General features: G+C 50.9%; 1 protein-coding gene across 3 annotated transcripts; it reads left to right on the forward strand.

Moving 5' to 3' along the window:
* Positions 1-83: 83 nt before the first annotated feature.
* CNGA2 (cyclic nucleotide gated channel subunit alpha 2) lies at positions 84-14,474 on the forward strand. 3 transcript variants are annotated; one of them, XM_010304077.2, is made up of 8 exons: positions 84-305; positions 643-721; positions 6,348-6,504; positions 6,708-6,818; positions 7,343-7,513; positions 9,863-9,970; positions 10,417-10,523; positions 11,209-14,474. In XM_010304077.2, the coding sequence occupies exons 3-8, from the start codon at positions 6,392-6,394 to the stop codon at positions 12,630-12,632; spliced, it is 2,034 nt and encodes a 677-aa protein (XP_010302379.2). In that variant the 5' UTR covers positions 84-305; positions 643-721; positions 6,348-6,391; the 3' UTR covers positions 12,633-14,474. The 3 variants fall into 3 exon arrangements, with proteins under 3 accessions (XP_010302379.2, XP_075619526.1, XP_075619527.1); XM_075763411.1 differs by lacking the exon at positions 9,863-9,970; XM_075763412.1 differs by lacking the exons at positions 84-305; positions 643-721 and having other exon boundaries at positions 6,484-6,504; positions 6,708-6,844; positions 7,343-9,970.
* Positions 14,475-14,686: the final 212 nt, after the last annotated feature.

Genomic DNA, 14,686 nt, shown 5'->3' on the forward strand with positions numbered 1-14,686 from the left:
TTTTTTGTCGTGGGGTGGGGGTGGGTAGGGTGGGGAAAGTGAGCTCGTGGTATCTGGAGATACTGGAGAGGAACAAATCCATGTCTCGGCAAACACAGGACCCTCTGCTGGCTGATGCACTTGCTCAGATAGTCTCCCCCAGCTGATGGTTGCTTCCCAGCAGTGGGATCCTCTCCTGCTGATGTAAATGAGATCATCCCTCCATTTCGGTATTGGCCCTGTGATACATATTTACCTGACTGGCTCTGAAGATGATTTATCCAACCCTCAATGAATTCCCCTGACTTATAGAGAATGGATGCTTGGTAAATATTGTGTTTTCTCTCTGTTGGACCTCTAAAGAAATACAGGCATGTGTTTTACCTGTTGTCTGTCATGGCATGTGCTGTATGTTTTGTTGTGATCGCTACGGGATGCATGGTGGAGGGGTATAAATTTGCATGATAGGGGTTAAGAAGAGATGAGTAGATGCTGTGCAGGTGATGTTTCCTCTCTCTGGATACTGCATCCAGACAGCACACCCTGGACACGCACATGCTACCTGCATGGCTTGGCTCCCCGTGGCAGTGCCGCGTGTGCAGGAAGGCGATTTCACCTCTCAAGAAGTGTTTGTCCGTCTGCATCTCTGTTTTTCTTCCCCAGCTCCCAGGAGACTGGCCCAGGCCCAGAGAGTGCCTTGGAGGAGGTCGGGGTGGCTGAGATGGCAGCAATGAGAAAGCAGGTGAGATGAGGTGAAGGGCTGAAAATGTTTCCTGGGAAAGCTATGGGAGGGTGGATGAGGGGGCTCCAGGGGTCTGTTGCTCAGTCCTGATGGGCTGGCGTTGCCAAGCTAGTCCTTGCTGATGCTGCTAATGGAGAAGCAGGGGAGGACTTACATGTGTGTTGACCCATCAAGCTCCTATCCTGAGGGGCTGAGGGGCTACATGAGACAGCCAGACCCCTCCATCTGCTGGCAGTAAAGGGCTCAGATGCTCTTCTGATGGGAAGGACCTTTTCCTGAAGTATGTGCTCAGGAGCTGAGGTACTGCTGCTAATTCTCCCACACAAAGATAGCTGCTGCTCTAGAAAAGGAGGCCCTGAAGGAGATGGCAGCTCCAATCCCTCCATCCCTTGCTGTCCCACACCTCTGGGGTGTAGCCAGTGTCCTGCACTTTGCTGCAGGGCTGACAGCAGCCCCACTGCTTCCCTTGCAGTTGACGAGGATCTCGGGGAGGCTCTGTGTGCTGGAGGAGCAGTGCAATGCCTGGCGGCAGAAGGAGGCCCTGGTCTACTCCGTGCTGATCTCCGCCTGCCTCATCAACACATGGCTCTGGCTGAGGAAATGATTTCACGTGCTCTGACCTCCCCTGCCCAACCCTGGCAGTGTGGGTGAGGGCAGGGAGAGAATCCTTGTTCATGTACTTGCAAACAGTAAAACTATGTGTTTCTTCTTAACTTGACCTGCTTTTTGTACTGTAGGCCCTTGAGGATCTGTGTCATTTAGGCCCCACTTACAACAAAGGTGCCATCTCTCTCCCATGCTCTGGCATCAGAGGTGGGGGAGAGAAACAGTGAAGCTGGACGTCGTGCCTCAGCAGATGGAGACAAGTGTCAGGGAGAAGTGGGGTACAAGCAGTATGGCCCAACAGGTGTAGTCCCAGGGCTGGGCTGTGGCTGCAAATACTCTGTGTACACTAGCAACCACCTTGTAAGTTTGATGGGGTCAGTGCTTGTGTTGCAAGCTGCTGTGAAGAGCCCAGGTCTCATAAGAAGTTGGTGGCTGATACAGATGTCTGTCCTGTGAAAAGCAAAGGGAGACCCTCTGGCCCTTGGGTCGTCTGCCAGAGGAGATGCAAAACCAAGGCATTGGGTGTTTGTGGACATGGGGTCCTGTTACAGTCTTAGACTGCGGTGGGGCCAGTCCCCTGACCATGTCGCAGCTTGGATAACTCAGTTCTGACCCCATAAAAGTCCTCAGTCAGCTGCTGTGGTCTGTTCCTCATGTTCCACCCCAAAAGCTTGTGTAGAGTGGTTGAAATTTTTAAACTGCTGGTGCTTTTTCTTTTCCTTGCACGACTGCTCTTTCATGGAGGTTGTACTGCCAGTTCTCCTATGCCATAGCCCCCACTCTAGGAGGTATGGAGCTAGAGGAGCCAGGAGCTCCTATTCCTGCAGCCACTGCTGTGCTACCGTCTCCTCGGCTCCTGTCCTGCTGGAGGCAGTTCAGCAGGGTTTGCAAATGTTCAGATCCAAAGTGACTGTAAGAGCGTTGCTGATGTCTGGGCTTATCCAGGAGCTTGGCTCTTTCCCAAAGAGATTTAAATGGGAAACCTGCCCATGGTGACTCTCTGGATTATAAGATCTTGTACCAACAGTGATGGCACCAGACACCCCATGGAAAATCACCCATTTGGCAGAAGTAGGTATCTGTTAGGTTGCCAATGCCAGAGGGCAGGATTTCTCCCATGTCTGCTGCCAAGCTGTAACTTCAGTGGTGGTGCAAGAACACAGGTGAGGGGAATTCTTGGCCCAGATGGTCTTTAGCTAAAAACAAGCCCAGTTCAACAGCTTTGCTGTTTCTTTCCTTTTCTGGAGTTTTCAGGTCCAAGTAACACTTGGACCTGAGGTGACACTGAGATGCTTTTGGTGGTTCATCCAGCACATCTGCTGGAGTTGTGCTTGCAGGCTCTGGGGACAGGTTTTGGCATGGCCTAACAGGACCTCTCTGTTCCACCTGTAAGTAATTGTAGATGGATCTGCAGGTCACCTACATGTCCAATAGCTAATTTGCAGACATGGATGCTTGGGTGTTTTCTGCCTGCAACTGCATCAAGCATCTGTGACTGTAAATCTGGCAGCTGGACATTGACTATTAAATAACTGTCTCACAAGTAATTGCAGTTCTGAACCTGTGCCTGATAGCTGAGCTGAGTGCTGAGATTTATTGCAGATGAGAGCCAGGATGGTGTGGTGGACTTGGCATGCCATGCCATGACAGGGTCTATGTAAGGGATGGGAGCACTGGTGCAGGGGTTGTTCCTATGGCTTGTGGCTCAGGGATGTGGTTGGGATTACCAGGGGACCTTACACAACGGGTCTGTATAAGGGGGTTGCCACTGTGTGACTCGTGCCAGGAAAGTAGGTAAATTGTTTGGCTGGTTTGTTTTGTCTAAGAGGTGCAAACGTGTTTTGGAGGAAGCTTGCAGGTTGGTTTTTTAAAGCTGTATTTTAAGGTGAGAAGGGCTGACACTTTGAGGGACACACCACCTTCAAAGTGTGGACTGAAGGTGTTTGGAGGAGGGGTGATTAAACTGTATCTGTTCTCAAAGGCTAGTTATTGGCAGGTTGTAGGGGATACAATACGACTTTTATGTAAGGCATAAATCTGGAAACACTGACTCATAAATACTTATTTTAATAAACTCCATGTGTTCTGGACGTGCTGCTTCTACCAACGGATGGGAATGGGTAAGGTTTAATTTCTTGGCAGCAGGATTCTGACCTGGTGCTGGATGCCTCAGCTATGTGTGCTTATTTAATTGGGTGCTGGATTTCTGACATCTCTAGAGCCACAGGCCATTTGGCCCACACGCATGCCAGCCATCCTGGCCAGGAGGGATCGGCAGGAGGAGAGTTTCTAGTTAATCCTGTCCCTGTTGGGGTGTCATCCTTTTTTAATTTCCTTTCACTCTTCCCTGCCTCCTCCTCCTGGCTCTTCTGAGTCCCAGGGCAGCACACGTGGCAGGGCTGGGTCTCCTAGGGTCACTGCCACAACGATGTACATGGAAAATAGTGTCTTGTGCTCAAGGCATCTGCAAGCTCCTGGAGTTCCCATGTTGCTTTTGAAAGCAGCTGCAGGCAGGGAGCAAGAGGAGAGGTAGAAGAGGAACACGTGCCAGAGTCTGTGGTGTGGGGATAGGAGCAGGGTGACGTGTCCCTCGCTGCTGGGTGCTCACCCAGGCAGCACCGAATGCTGCCACCAGCCCTGCCCAAGGCTGCAAAAATTCTGTTTCTTCCTTTGGGCTCCCTGCTGTCCAGTTTTTCAGTGAGATCAGAACAAATGGAATATAAGGCTTTGAAGGGGGAAAAAAAAAAGGTAAACCTTTGATAGTGAAGGGACTCCTTGTGCTGGTACTTTCAGATCAGCCCTGCACATGGCAGGGACTGATCCAGCCTCAGCCACTGCAAATGGCTAGATACTGGAGGAAGGGGGTAAAAATTAACCTCTTCCTTATTCCTTTGGGGATGCAATTTTTTTGCTAACCTGTTTATTAGAACGGCCTTGTGAACAAAATACGAGGGCAGAAATTGGTGAAAGATGCACTACATGATCATCTTCAAACTCTGCAGCTTTCTTTGTTGGGATTCCAGAGCAGCACATTTGGTCTCCAGATCCCTGAGTGTGCGAAGAGGTAAATGGATGGGAGGGTGTTAAAATGTAGCTACTTCTGCAAATTTTCCAGCAAAGCAGTAGCTGTGGCACAGCCTGTGTATCAGGGAAATAGTCACCAGCTTTGCTTTTCCCTAGAGCAGAGGGCTGGGAGGGGAGCAGAAGCAGGCAATCCCGCGCATCCCCTCATGTGGCCCTCTTGAGCCCAGCTGGGGATCTGCCAGCTGTGCCTGTCCCTGGGTGGGCAGTGACCCTTCCCCAAGGTTTGTTGGGGACTCAGGAGCTGCTGGGTCCAGAGCTGTTCAGGACAGCTGCGATCTCCAGCTGGTCTCTGCCCTGAGAGATGTCTGGGGTCCCTCCAGCCACTGAGGAGGTGGCAGGGGGAGAAGGGGACACATGGGTAGGGAAATGGAGCACCCCTGAGCAGCATGTTTCCCTCCTCCCTTTCATTGCCCAGACACAAAGCTGGCTGCTATTAACTCCTGTGAAGTGTGCCTTGCTGCTCAGGGCATCAAGGATGCTCAGGGGATGGGCGTGCTGTAGTGACGAGGTACACACATGCGCGTGTGCATCCTCCCTGCACACTGCAAAGGCCACTCTGCCCAGCCGCCTCGCCTGCTTCTCTGCTTGGGCAGGGGAGAGGGGCAGGAGCGCAGGCAGCTGCACTTGTGCTGGCTTTGCTTTGCAGCTCAACACACGTTTTAAAAGCCTGAGTGCTCCGGAGACAGCCTGGGAGGCTCCTGGGGGAGGCCACCACTGCTAGCCTGCGTTAGGCAGCAGCCAAGTGTTGAAAGCTTCAGGGCATGCCAGGTTCGTAAGTGGACAGTGGTGGCTTCTTGGCAGCAGCTCTGCTACCCCGGGGAGGTGGCTTGCCTGGGCATGCATGAATGTCCCTGTGTGTGTAGCATGGATGTAGTCTTTGTGTGTGTTGGTAGAGGTGTACAAGGCAATGTCTTCCCCCAAGCAGAGCCTTGGCTGTGGGCTGCACCGTGTGAGAGCACGAGCGTGTTGTCTCCAGGAATCTGCCCCATCTGTGCATTGCAGGTATGGAGGGCCTACTGTGTGCTGGGTGGAGCAGCCAGGACTGCCAGAGTTGGGAATATGTGGTTTAGGTAGGGCTGGGCAATGCCTGTGTGCCTTTGTGTCCATGCATGTGCAAGTCTGTGTTTCTGTGAGGTGCTTTTGCATGGTATGGTCTATACTAGGGTGCAGCAGAACAGTGAGGGCTGCATGTGATGCTGGGGTAAGCAAGCCCTATGAGCATCTCTCACTTTTTAGATAAAAAAACTCCGGTGAAATCCCACACTTAACAACTCCACAGCGGCCTCTGTGTATTAATGTAGAGTCTTCTCTGCTGCTTTCTGAAACCACATGGTAGCTCCTGCCAGCAGGAACCTCACCAAGGCTCTTTTTAAAGGCTCTCTGCAAACCTCAATTTCCAACGTAGTGGAGATTTCTGTGGTGATGAGAGGTGGGGCTTACTGGGCAGACCACCAGCAGGTTGCAGTACCCTGGGGAAAGAGGGCAGCTGCTCGAGTGCAAACACCCTTCTACATGCAAATTCTACCCTATTCTGTTGCATGACAGCATCTCTCTGCCAGGGCGGGCCTTGTGCCTTACATCCCTTACGAGTCTATTCTGTTGTCCTTCGGCAGGCAATGTTGCTGAGAGCTGTGGGCTTGTTGTTATGGCACGGCTCACTGGGGATGCTGTTCCCCTGGCAATAGCTGAGGAGCCTCAACCACAAGGAGTACATCTTTCATGGGCCACAGGCAGATGTGGGATCTCTTGGGGAGGGTGAAATGCTCTGCAGAGCTCTTATTGCAGCATCAGTGATGGCTGGTGGTGGAAAATATGGGGTAGGCACATCCCATGGGGTTTGACCCTCTCTCTTCCCATGCTGTGCCTTATCTCTGTATTCAAACCATGTGATGTGTCCTGCATGGGTCTTCTTGTGGCTGTTTTCTGCTCTTTGCAGGTCTCTGGGACAGAGTGTGTGCCCGTGGTCTCCTCACATGGAGGATGATGGCCAAGAGTAATGGTCTGCACAGCTCACCGGCCAACCGCCACCCCTGCCAACCCACCGAAGCTCGAGTAGAGGGTGATGTGGAGAGGACGGAGCTCAGCACCAGGAGGTCAGACTGGTCCCTGGTTTGGTTAAGGGAGGCAGTGGTGGGGCAGGGGAGGGCCAGCTCGGTGTGTCTGCTGAGACCTGGCATGGGCAGGGCTGTGATGCCAAACCTCAGCTGCCTGCTTCCTCCACTTTGTCTGGCTGTGGGCAGGTGCTACAATGGCACGGTGTGGCTGTGACCCCCCCCCCCCCTTTTCCCCACTGCAGGGCCTGCTCAATGCAGGATGACACCTCCTCAGAGCTGCAGAGAGGGAGTCCCCTGGATGGAGGGGAACAGCTGGCTGCCTCTGCTTTCCGAGGCAGGCGAGCCTTGGCCAGGTACCTGTGTGTGCCACCAGCCCGGGGTAAGCCTGAGCCTTTTGTGCCTGGCTTTGACACTGGGGACTTGCCTGGGATCAGCATCTCCTTCTGCTGCATGGCATTCAAGGGTTGCAGGGACCAGCATCTGTGAATGCTGCTCCGCATGCCCCAGTGCCCACGGAGAGGGCTGTGGAAGGGGATGGCTCCATCACCCCTGGGGCCCCAGTGAGGGCTTGGAGGCTCCTTTCCCTTGCAGGCAGCCTCAACTCACTCTGCCCAAGTCATCCAGCCATTCTTCATGTCCCTGTGGGAATGGCAGCAGGACTGGGGAAGGAGCCTTGGGACTCTGCCAGGGTGGGTTCTCTTGCTTGTATATTCTTGGTCCCACACCACCACTACAAGGGGGGAAAAGGAAATGTTTGGGCTTGAGAGAGAGCTGTGAGAGTTTCTTCTCAGCTCTACCCCCCACCACTTGCTCTCAAGCTTTTGCTTTCTCCTTGCTCCGCAGACACCTACTGACTCTGCCTCTCTCCCCCGTCCAGGATAGTCCGGCTGGTGCTGGTGCTGAGGGACTGGGCCAGCAAGAGTTTTCATGAGGAGCAGCAAAAGCCAGACCCCTTCCTCGAGCGCTTCCAGGGCCCCGAGCTCTGGACAGTGGCTGCAGGTGCTGCCAACGATCTAGAGGACAAGGAGACCAAGGAGGAAAACAAAAAGTAGGGTGCCTTCCTTGTGGCCCCAACTGTCCTTTGCTGGAGATAAGCCATGCCTGGTGCTTAGGGGCTCCCAGCAGTGATGGCTAGTGGAGGCAGATGGGGATGGAAAAGGGGGAGGTAGGACGCAGTGGTCATGTCGTGTTCTGTCCTGGCAGCCAGCCTGGCTTTGCTGGGCTGTTGTGCAGGCACACAGGACCTGGTAGCCTGTCCCTGTGGAAAAGACCTGTCCTGTCTGTCACCCATGGGGTCTTCTCTCCCCTGGTAGGAAATACGCATTGCATGGCTCATGACAGCTAACAGATCTCCTCATTTTCAGAGCAGTTCAACACTAGAGTTGGCATTTGGAGCCAGCCCTGGGTCTGTAAAGAGATGCACCTTCAGCTTGTGTGCATGAGGAGCTGGGGACAAGCCAAGGGGTGTGGGGTCTCCACCCAGGAGACCACAGCAAGCACAAACGCATGGGATTTGCCAGTCTCATTCATCATCTGCAGGATGAAGGGAGATGAAGGGAGTGCATTTGCTGCCCATGCCCCCCCAGGAGCAGACACTGTGATGGCAGCTTTCTGAAAAAGCTTTCAAATTCAGCCCTTTCAGCTCACACTCCCAGTGAAAAGCAATAACCTGACTTTTCTTCTTCTGGCTAATTAAAGGGTAAAGCTCATGGTCTACTCTGGACCCTACCATTATACATGGTAATTAAAACACCAAAAAAAGATTATTTTCTGTAGGAGAAAATTACATCTGAGCCTTGTATCTGAGTCTTTACTAGTAATGGAAAAAAACATTCTGCCCTGCGAGGTTAAGGGGAGCTTGTTAATTATCAGAGGGACCTGAAGTGTGCCATGAAAGGGCTGCTCAGTGCCAGTGGGCTCCTGGGGAGATGGTGGTAACTTCTGCTGTTTTCTAGGTCCTCAGCCCTGTAGGTAAGAAGAGCCCCAAGTCTGGTAACTCTGAACATGAGCCACTGTTCATGGCCATGAGAGCCTCCATGGTTGCAGGCTTGGGTGCAAAGCCTTTGGGAAGAGGTAGATGATGATTCTCTCTTACTGGGTTAAACCCAGAGCCCTGGACCCACTGTCAGCATAATGTCAGTGACTCTGACCACCTGCTGTCAGCAACACTGGTGATTTAAAGCTGAAATTACCAATGTAATTAACACCATTGTTGAGGTTATTAGCACTTATGGGTGTTACAACAGCACTGGCTGGCTGCAGGTCAATCAGCGCTTCCCCTGTGTCAGTGCTGTATGTCTCAGGGAGCAGAGTCCCTTTCTCAAAAAAAAACATTTAAGTTGCACTTTCTGAGCAAAACTTTTTATGAGCACTTTTAATGGGGAGGTTGGACCATCTGCTTGTCTGTGGCTGTACCCAGAGTGAACATGAAGGACGGCTGCTGGCTTTGTGCTCACTGCTGGTCCCAACGCTCCAGGCACTGTGGGTGCTGCTGCCTGTGCAGCTGGGAAGGAGACTTCAAGGCAGAGGTTTTGCTTTTGAAGTTGTCAGAAGTAGTGGGGTGGTTACGGGGAATCTGTTGGCAAGTGGGTTGGTTTTCTCCGTCACTGGAGGGAGTTTTGCATGTTCAAAAGCTGGAGGGGAGGTAAGGAGGGAGGGGGAGAGGGAGCTTTGCCCTACCAGGCCGTAGCAGCTAAGCCTATCAGCGCAGCCAGAGTTTCTCTTCCCCAGCTTCTCCAGTGAAATCTGGTGACAGGAGCACACGCATCTTATCTCAGAGTCCCAAGACGAGCAGGATCAAACACTTGGGAGCAGTTCAAAGGCTGGACCCAGGACTGAGCAGACTACAGGCAGGCAGCTGCGAGCAGCATGGTGATGGCATCCTTGCAATGCCAGCCACTCCCCCAGTTGCTGCTCTGGGGCTTGGGCATCCCCTCCTCATGCTCCCACTCATCTGCAGCACACTTTCCTTCCTGCTCTAATTAATCTTCTCTTAAGATCTCTCTGGCACCAATCCATACGTCATCTGGGTGAGGCAATGTCATGTAATGAGAAGTTTTCTGATCATCCTCTTCCATACATCTATTTCTGGCTCTGCCACTGGGGTGCTGTGTGCATGTAGGCCACCTGCTTTCCCTTACCATCCTACAGTTTCCTCTTCTGGTACATTACCGAGCCCAGTTTTGGGGATAAAGGAGCTTAAACAGTGCTGGACATTTTTGTTCAGTACTGCTGGGATTGGTTTTAGCTTACAGACTGGCACTCAAGCTGCAGCTATGTTTGAGCCAGTCTAGTGCGAGGGATGAAGGATGTGGCTCAGATGGTTTCTTCCAACCCTATTTTCTATGTTTAGCCCTTTATTCATACCTTGCCAGCTCTGGCTTCTCTCTGCTTCCAGGAAGAAATGGCAGATCTTTGTGGTGGACCCTGCAGGGGACTGGTATTACCGTTGGCTGGCTGTCATTGCAGTTCCTGTCCTCTATAACTGGTGCTTGCTCATAGCCAGGTGAGCTGGGAGGTTGTAGGGTCCCTGTGTCCTTTAATCCTCCTGTTCTCCTAGTTGTCGTGGCTCAGCCAGGATCAGACAACTGACACTGGTGGTGCTGGGGCTGGTGGGAACCTAAAGGAAAGGGACCCCCGCTATCACTGTGACTTCTGCAGTGCAAAGGCAGAGCATCCATCCTCTGGCCCCGGCTGGAAAGGACCATGACTTCAGGGTAAAGCTGCAAGGTACATTTAGGAGGTGGTTTCAAGACGTTGCTTTACCTAGGTCAAAGGGAGGGCAGATTTTTCAGAGAAGGGGGTTTTAATTTCTAGGAGAAGGCGGGCAAGTGGCCAAGTTCTGTTGCAGAGTTAGGAGCCTCAGAATCAGCCTATATTCAGCTGTAATAGTTGGAGATGATACGGAGATTTGTTGGTCTCACCATCCTTTTTTATATGACCTTCCTCCAGGGCTTGCTTCAGTGACCTGCAAAAGACCTATGTTGTTCTCTGGCTGGTGTTAGACTACATCTCAGACTCTATCTACATTGGGGACATAGTGATCCGCCTGCACACAGGTAAGCAGAAGCAGCATCCTGGCTTGTGAGTGCTTTGCTTTAATCCCCTAAAAGTGGAGATGAGCTGCAAGGGAGAGGCCTAATCTACAGCTCCATTAGAAAGAGGGCTTTGTCTACCTTGGCACTCACTAGTACGAAGCAGTCTCCAGAGAAAGAATCTAATTAAAAGATCTGAGAAATGGAGTAAGTTTCAGAATGAAAGATTAATCATCCCAGCTTTCAACTTCACCTTTGAATAATTGTACAAAATTACCTGCATTACTGTTAGTATCAGGCATAGTTGAAGGTCTGTATCTCTGATTTTGCGTCAGTTCAGCTAATGAATTATCTACACAGAAAAATGGTAGAATTTAGTGTTCTTGGAACGCGGCAGGTGGCTGTACATTTTCTGTGAGAACTGCAATAATGCATGATCTGGAGGATGGAAACCTTTGTGTCCCCATTTCTTCGTGGCAACAGAGTAAATCCCTAAGTGATACCTTTAGGTGGCTTTTGCCACATGAAGGGTTTGAGTGATGACAAAAGTTTGTAAACTGAATAGATCAGGTGGAACTGGTAATATTTGGATGACCCTGTGTATATGTGCACACATGTGCATGGCATACCATAAAATGTTTCACAGATGTGCTTATAAAGTCTGCAGAAGAGTTGAACAAGATAATTCTATCATTTACTTCTTTGTTAGGTTTCTTGGAACAGGGCCTTCTGGTTAAGGACCTGAAGAAGTTATGGGACAACTACATCCACACCTTACAGTTCAAGCTGGATGTTCTCTCTATCCTGCCCACAGACCTGGCATACTTTGCTGTGGGATTGCACTGCCCTGAATTGCGTTTCAACAGGCTGCTGCACTTCTCCCGCATGTTTGAGTTCTTTGATAGGACTGAGACCAGAACCAGCCACCCCAACATCTTCCGCATCAGCAACTTGGTTCTTTACATCCTGGTCATCATCCACTGGAATGCATGCATTTATTATGCCATCTCCAAGGCCATAGGCTTCGGAGAGGACACCTGGGTCTATCCCAATGTCACAGACCCTGAATATGGGTATCCGACTCGGGAGTACATCTACTGTCTCTACTGGTCTACGTTGACTTTGACTACCATTGGAGAGACCCCTCCCCCTGTGCGTGATGAAGAGTATCTCTTTGTGATCTTTGATTTCCTTATCGGTGTCCTCATCTTTGCCACCATTGTGGGGAATGTGGGATCCATGATATCCAACATGAATGCCACCAGAGCAGAGTTCCAGGCAAAAATCGATGCCATCAAACACTACATGCAGTTCCGCAAGGTGAGCAAAGACATGGAAACCAAAGTCATCAAGTGGTTTGACTACCTGTGGACCAACAAGAAGGCAGTAGATGAATGGGAAGTCCTCAAGAATCTCCCTGATAAGTTAAGGGCGGAAATTGCCATCAACGTTCACCTGGAGACACTGAAGAAGGTGAGGATTTTCCAGGACTGTGAGGCAGGTCTACTGGTGGAGCTGGTGCTGAAGCTTCACCTTCAGGTGTTTAGCCCAGGGGATTACATTTGCCGGAAAGGAGACATTGGGAAAGAGATGTACATCATCAAGGAGGGCAAGCTGGCCGTGGTGGCGGATGACGGAATGACACAGTATGCTTTGCTCACTGCAGGAGGCTGCTTTGGTGAGATCAGCATCCTCAACATTAAAGGGAGCAAAATGGGCAACAGGCGCACAGCCAACATCCGTAGCTTGGGCTACTCTGATCTTTTCTGCCTGTCAAAGGAAGATCTTATGGAAGCAGTCACAGAGTATCCTGATGCTAAAAAGGTCTTGGAGGAGCGTGGCCGGGAGATCCTGATCAAGGAAGGGCTGCTGGATGAGTCAGCTGCAGAGGTAAGCATGGAAGGGAAAAGCATGGAAGAGAAGCTGGACAGGCTGGCCTTGAACCTGGACACACTGCACAGCCGCTTTGGCCGGCTCCTGACAGAGTACAATGATGCCCAGATGAAGCTCAAGCAGCGCATCACTGTTCTGGAGTCCAAGATGAGGCAGCAGGATCTGGAGGACTTCTTCTCTGATAGCTCTGACAGTCTGCTTGAGGATGAGGAGAAAACTTTAGCTGGTGGGATGCAATGAGGGGGTGCAGAGGTCAGCTAGATGATGTCTGGCCTTGTGCTGAGACAGTGTTTGCTATTTCACAAGGCAGATCCTCTGGCTGCCTTGCTGGGGACTTCTCTCAGGTCCTTAGCATTGCTGCTGCCACTGCCTTGATGGCAGCTCCTGATATGGCTCCAAATCAGGTGATTGTCCTGGCTCCTCCTCTGACCTGTCCCTTTTCTTGGTGCCTTGATTTGAGACCTTGGACTTGGATCACTAAACAAAGAGAATGACTAATGCCACTGCTAACATTTCCTTCCAGCTTCTGCAAAAGATCTGTGCCCATCATGCCTCCTCCGTCCTATTTGCTTTAATAGAAGGTGAGACATGAACCCTGTATGGAGGGGTACCTGGACATGCTGACCTCCCATGTATGTTGAGGAAATGCAGAGTCACAGTGGACAGAGCCTGCCATATGCCATCTACCCAGCCACACAGGGAACAAGGAGGAGAAGGGCTTTGGAAGATGCCACATTCTTTGCAGATAACAAAACCACCCCAATGAGAGAGACCAAAACAGAAGCCAGATATTTACAAATGCATTTCAGGTTCAGCCTGTATAACTCACTTTAGGTAAATAGTCTCCAGTGAGTGTCTGCGGACACCCAGTCTGCACCGAGATACTCCTTACCCACAAAATACCAAAACTCAGCTAAGACAGCCCAATCTATGCATCTTATGTCTGCACATGGAGAAGCTTGTCTGGGTCACTGTCACTGCCTAGGTCATCTCCACCACCCACACTGAGGCTGGACATCTAGCTGGAAGGGCAGGTGGCTCCTGTCCTCCTGCCTGCCTCTCTTTTCCCTTCTGCTATATTTGGTGCTGTCAAATGGCACCTGGTACAGGCAGCTCAGTACCCTGAGCACCGCACCTTCCTGGCAGATGGCATTCCCAAGCCCTCCTGCCACGGAGGCAGCATGATTTCCATTTGGGCTATGGATGTCTCGGATAACAAGTACAATACAGAGGTAAAGACCATGGCTGTGTGTAGAAGGAAGACAGTAACTGTCTCTCTCTTCTATCTAATGATGGCCAGATGTGCCAGGAAGGGTTTAACTGGAATGACATGTTTTTAAGGAATGAAGCAGTGGTGGGACCCAGTTGTGTCTGTATTTGCTTTGCTGTGGGTAGCTCAGAGAGAGTGCACAACACATTTATTTTCTTAGGCAGGAGGTTTTCTTGTACTCAGTGGGAGTTTTGGAGCTTTGCAGGCCAATTGCCTTCTGGAGAAGAAATGAGTGGCAGAGCCATGGGGACACATGCGTGAGGGTGAAAACATGGCACCATTGCATTCACTGGCAAAGCTCTGCCAGGCTGTGCTGCAGCTGTGCGGGCTCCAAGGTGTAAGCAGCTTGTTGGTGAGGGGTGCAGTGCAGGAAGGGCCACAAAAACCCTGTGAGCAACAGTAATCTCAACACAAGCAGTAATGCCACCTGTGCCCGACAGTACTGTGTGGCTGCTGTGACTGGGCCATGCAACCTCATTTCTTGCTTCTGCCATGTAGCTTGCCCTGACCCATGTGTAGGCATCTGGGACCTCCTGCTCTTGCCCACTGGGTCCATGGAGTGGGCTGTGGCTGGTTTCCAAGGACAAGAATGTTTGATTGAGAAGGGAATTTTGGAGGCATTCATGTTCTGGGTCAAATTCAGCCAATTGTTTGGCTAAAATAATGGGATGACACATGGGGAGGTATCAACCCAGAAAGGTTCATGGTGGAAAACTGAGGGTGTTTGCTTTGTCCTTTCTTTTCTCTCCAACGTAAGACTGCCTCTTTTCATTTTGTGTGAGAATTTTCCACTTAAAAACAATGGCCTTGCTTTTTGGGATTGGTGGGGGAGGGAAGGTTAAATTACCAAAATTAGAATTTGGGGTATGATAAAAAGTTTTCTGTCATCTCTAAGTTAAATTGTAATTTTTTGTTTTTATTATTATTAAGATGATTTCTTTTGAAGATGAGGTGGTTTCTGTTCTGCTTTTTCTTGTAACACCAAGAGCCCTGGCTCCCGGCTTTCCCCTTTCCTGTGATTTAT

Source organism: Balearica regulorum, chromosome 11 (genome assembly GCF_011004875.1).
Source record: "Balearica regulorum gibbericeps isolate bBalReg1 chromosome 11, bBalReg1.pri, whole genome shotgun sequence".
Classification (NCBI taxonomy): domain Eukaryota; kingdom Metazoa; phylum Chordata; class Aves; order Gruiformes; family Gruidae; genus Balearica; species Balearica regulorum.

Excerpts from the sequence above, each read along its gene's own strand:
- CNGA2 (XM_010304077.2), top strand. The coding sequence starts at position 6,392 with ATGATGGCCAAGAGTAATGGTCTGCACAGCTCACCGGCCAACCGCCAC. Across the intron at positions 6,505-6,707 it reads ACGGAGCTCAGCACCAGGAG|GGCCTGCTCAATGCAGGATG; the intron begins GTCAGACTGGTC and ends TCCCCACTGCAG. Across the intron at positions 6,819-7,342 it reads GGCAGGCGAGCCTTGGCCAG|GATAGTCCGGCTGGTGCTGG; the intron begins GTACCTGTGTGT and ends TCCCCCGTCCAG.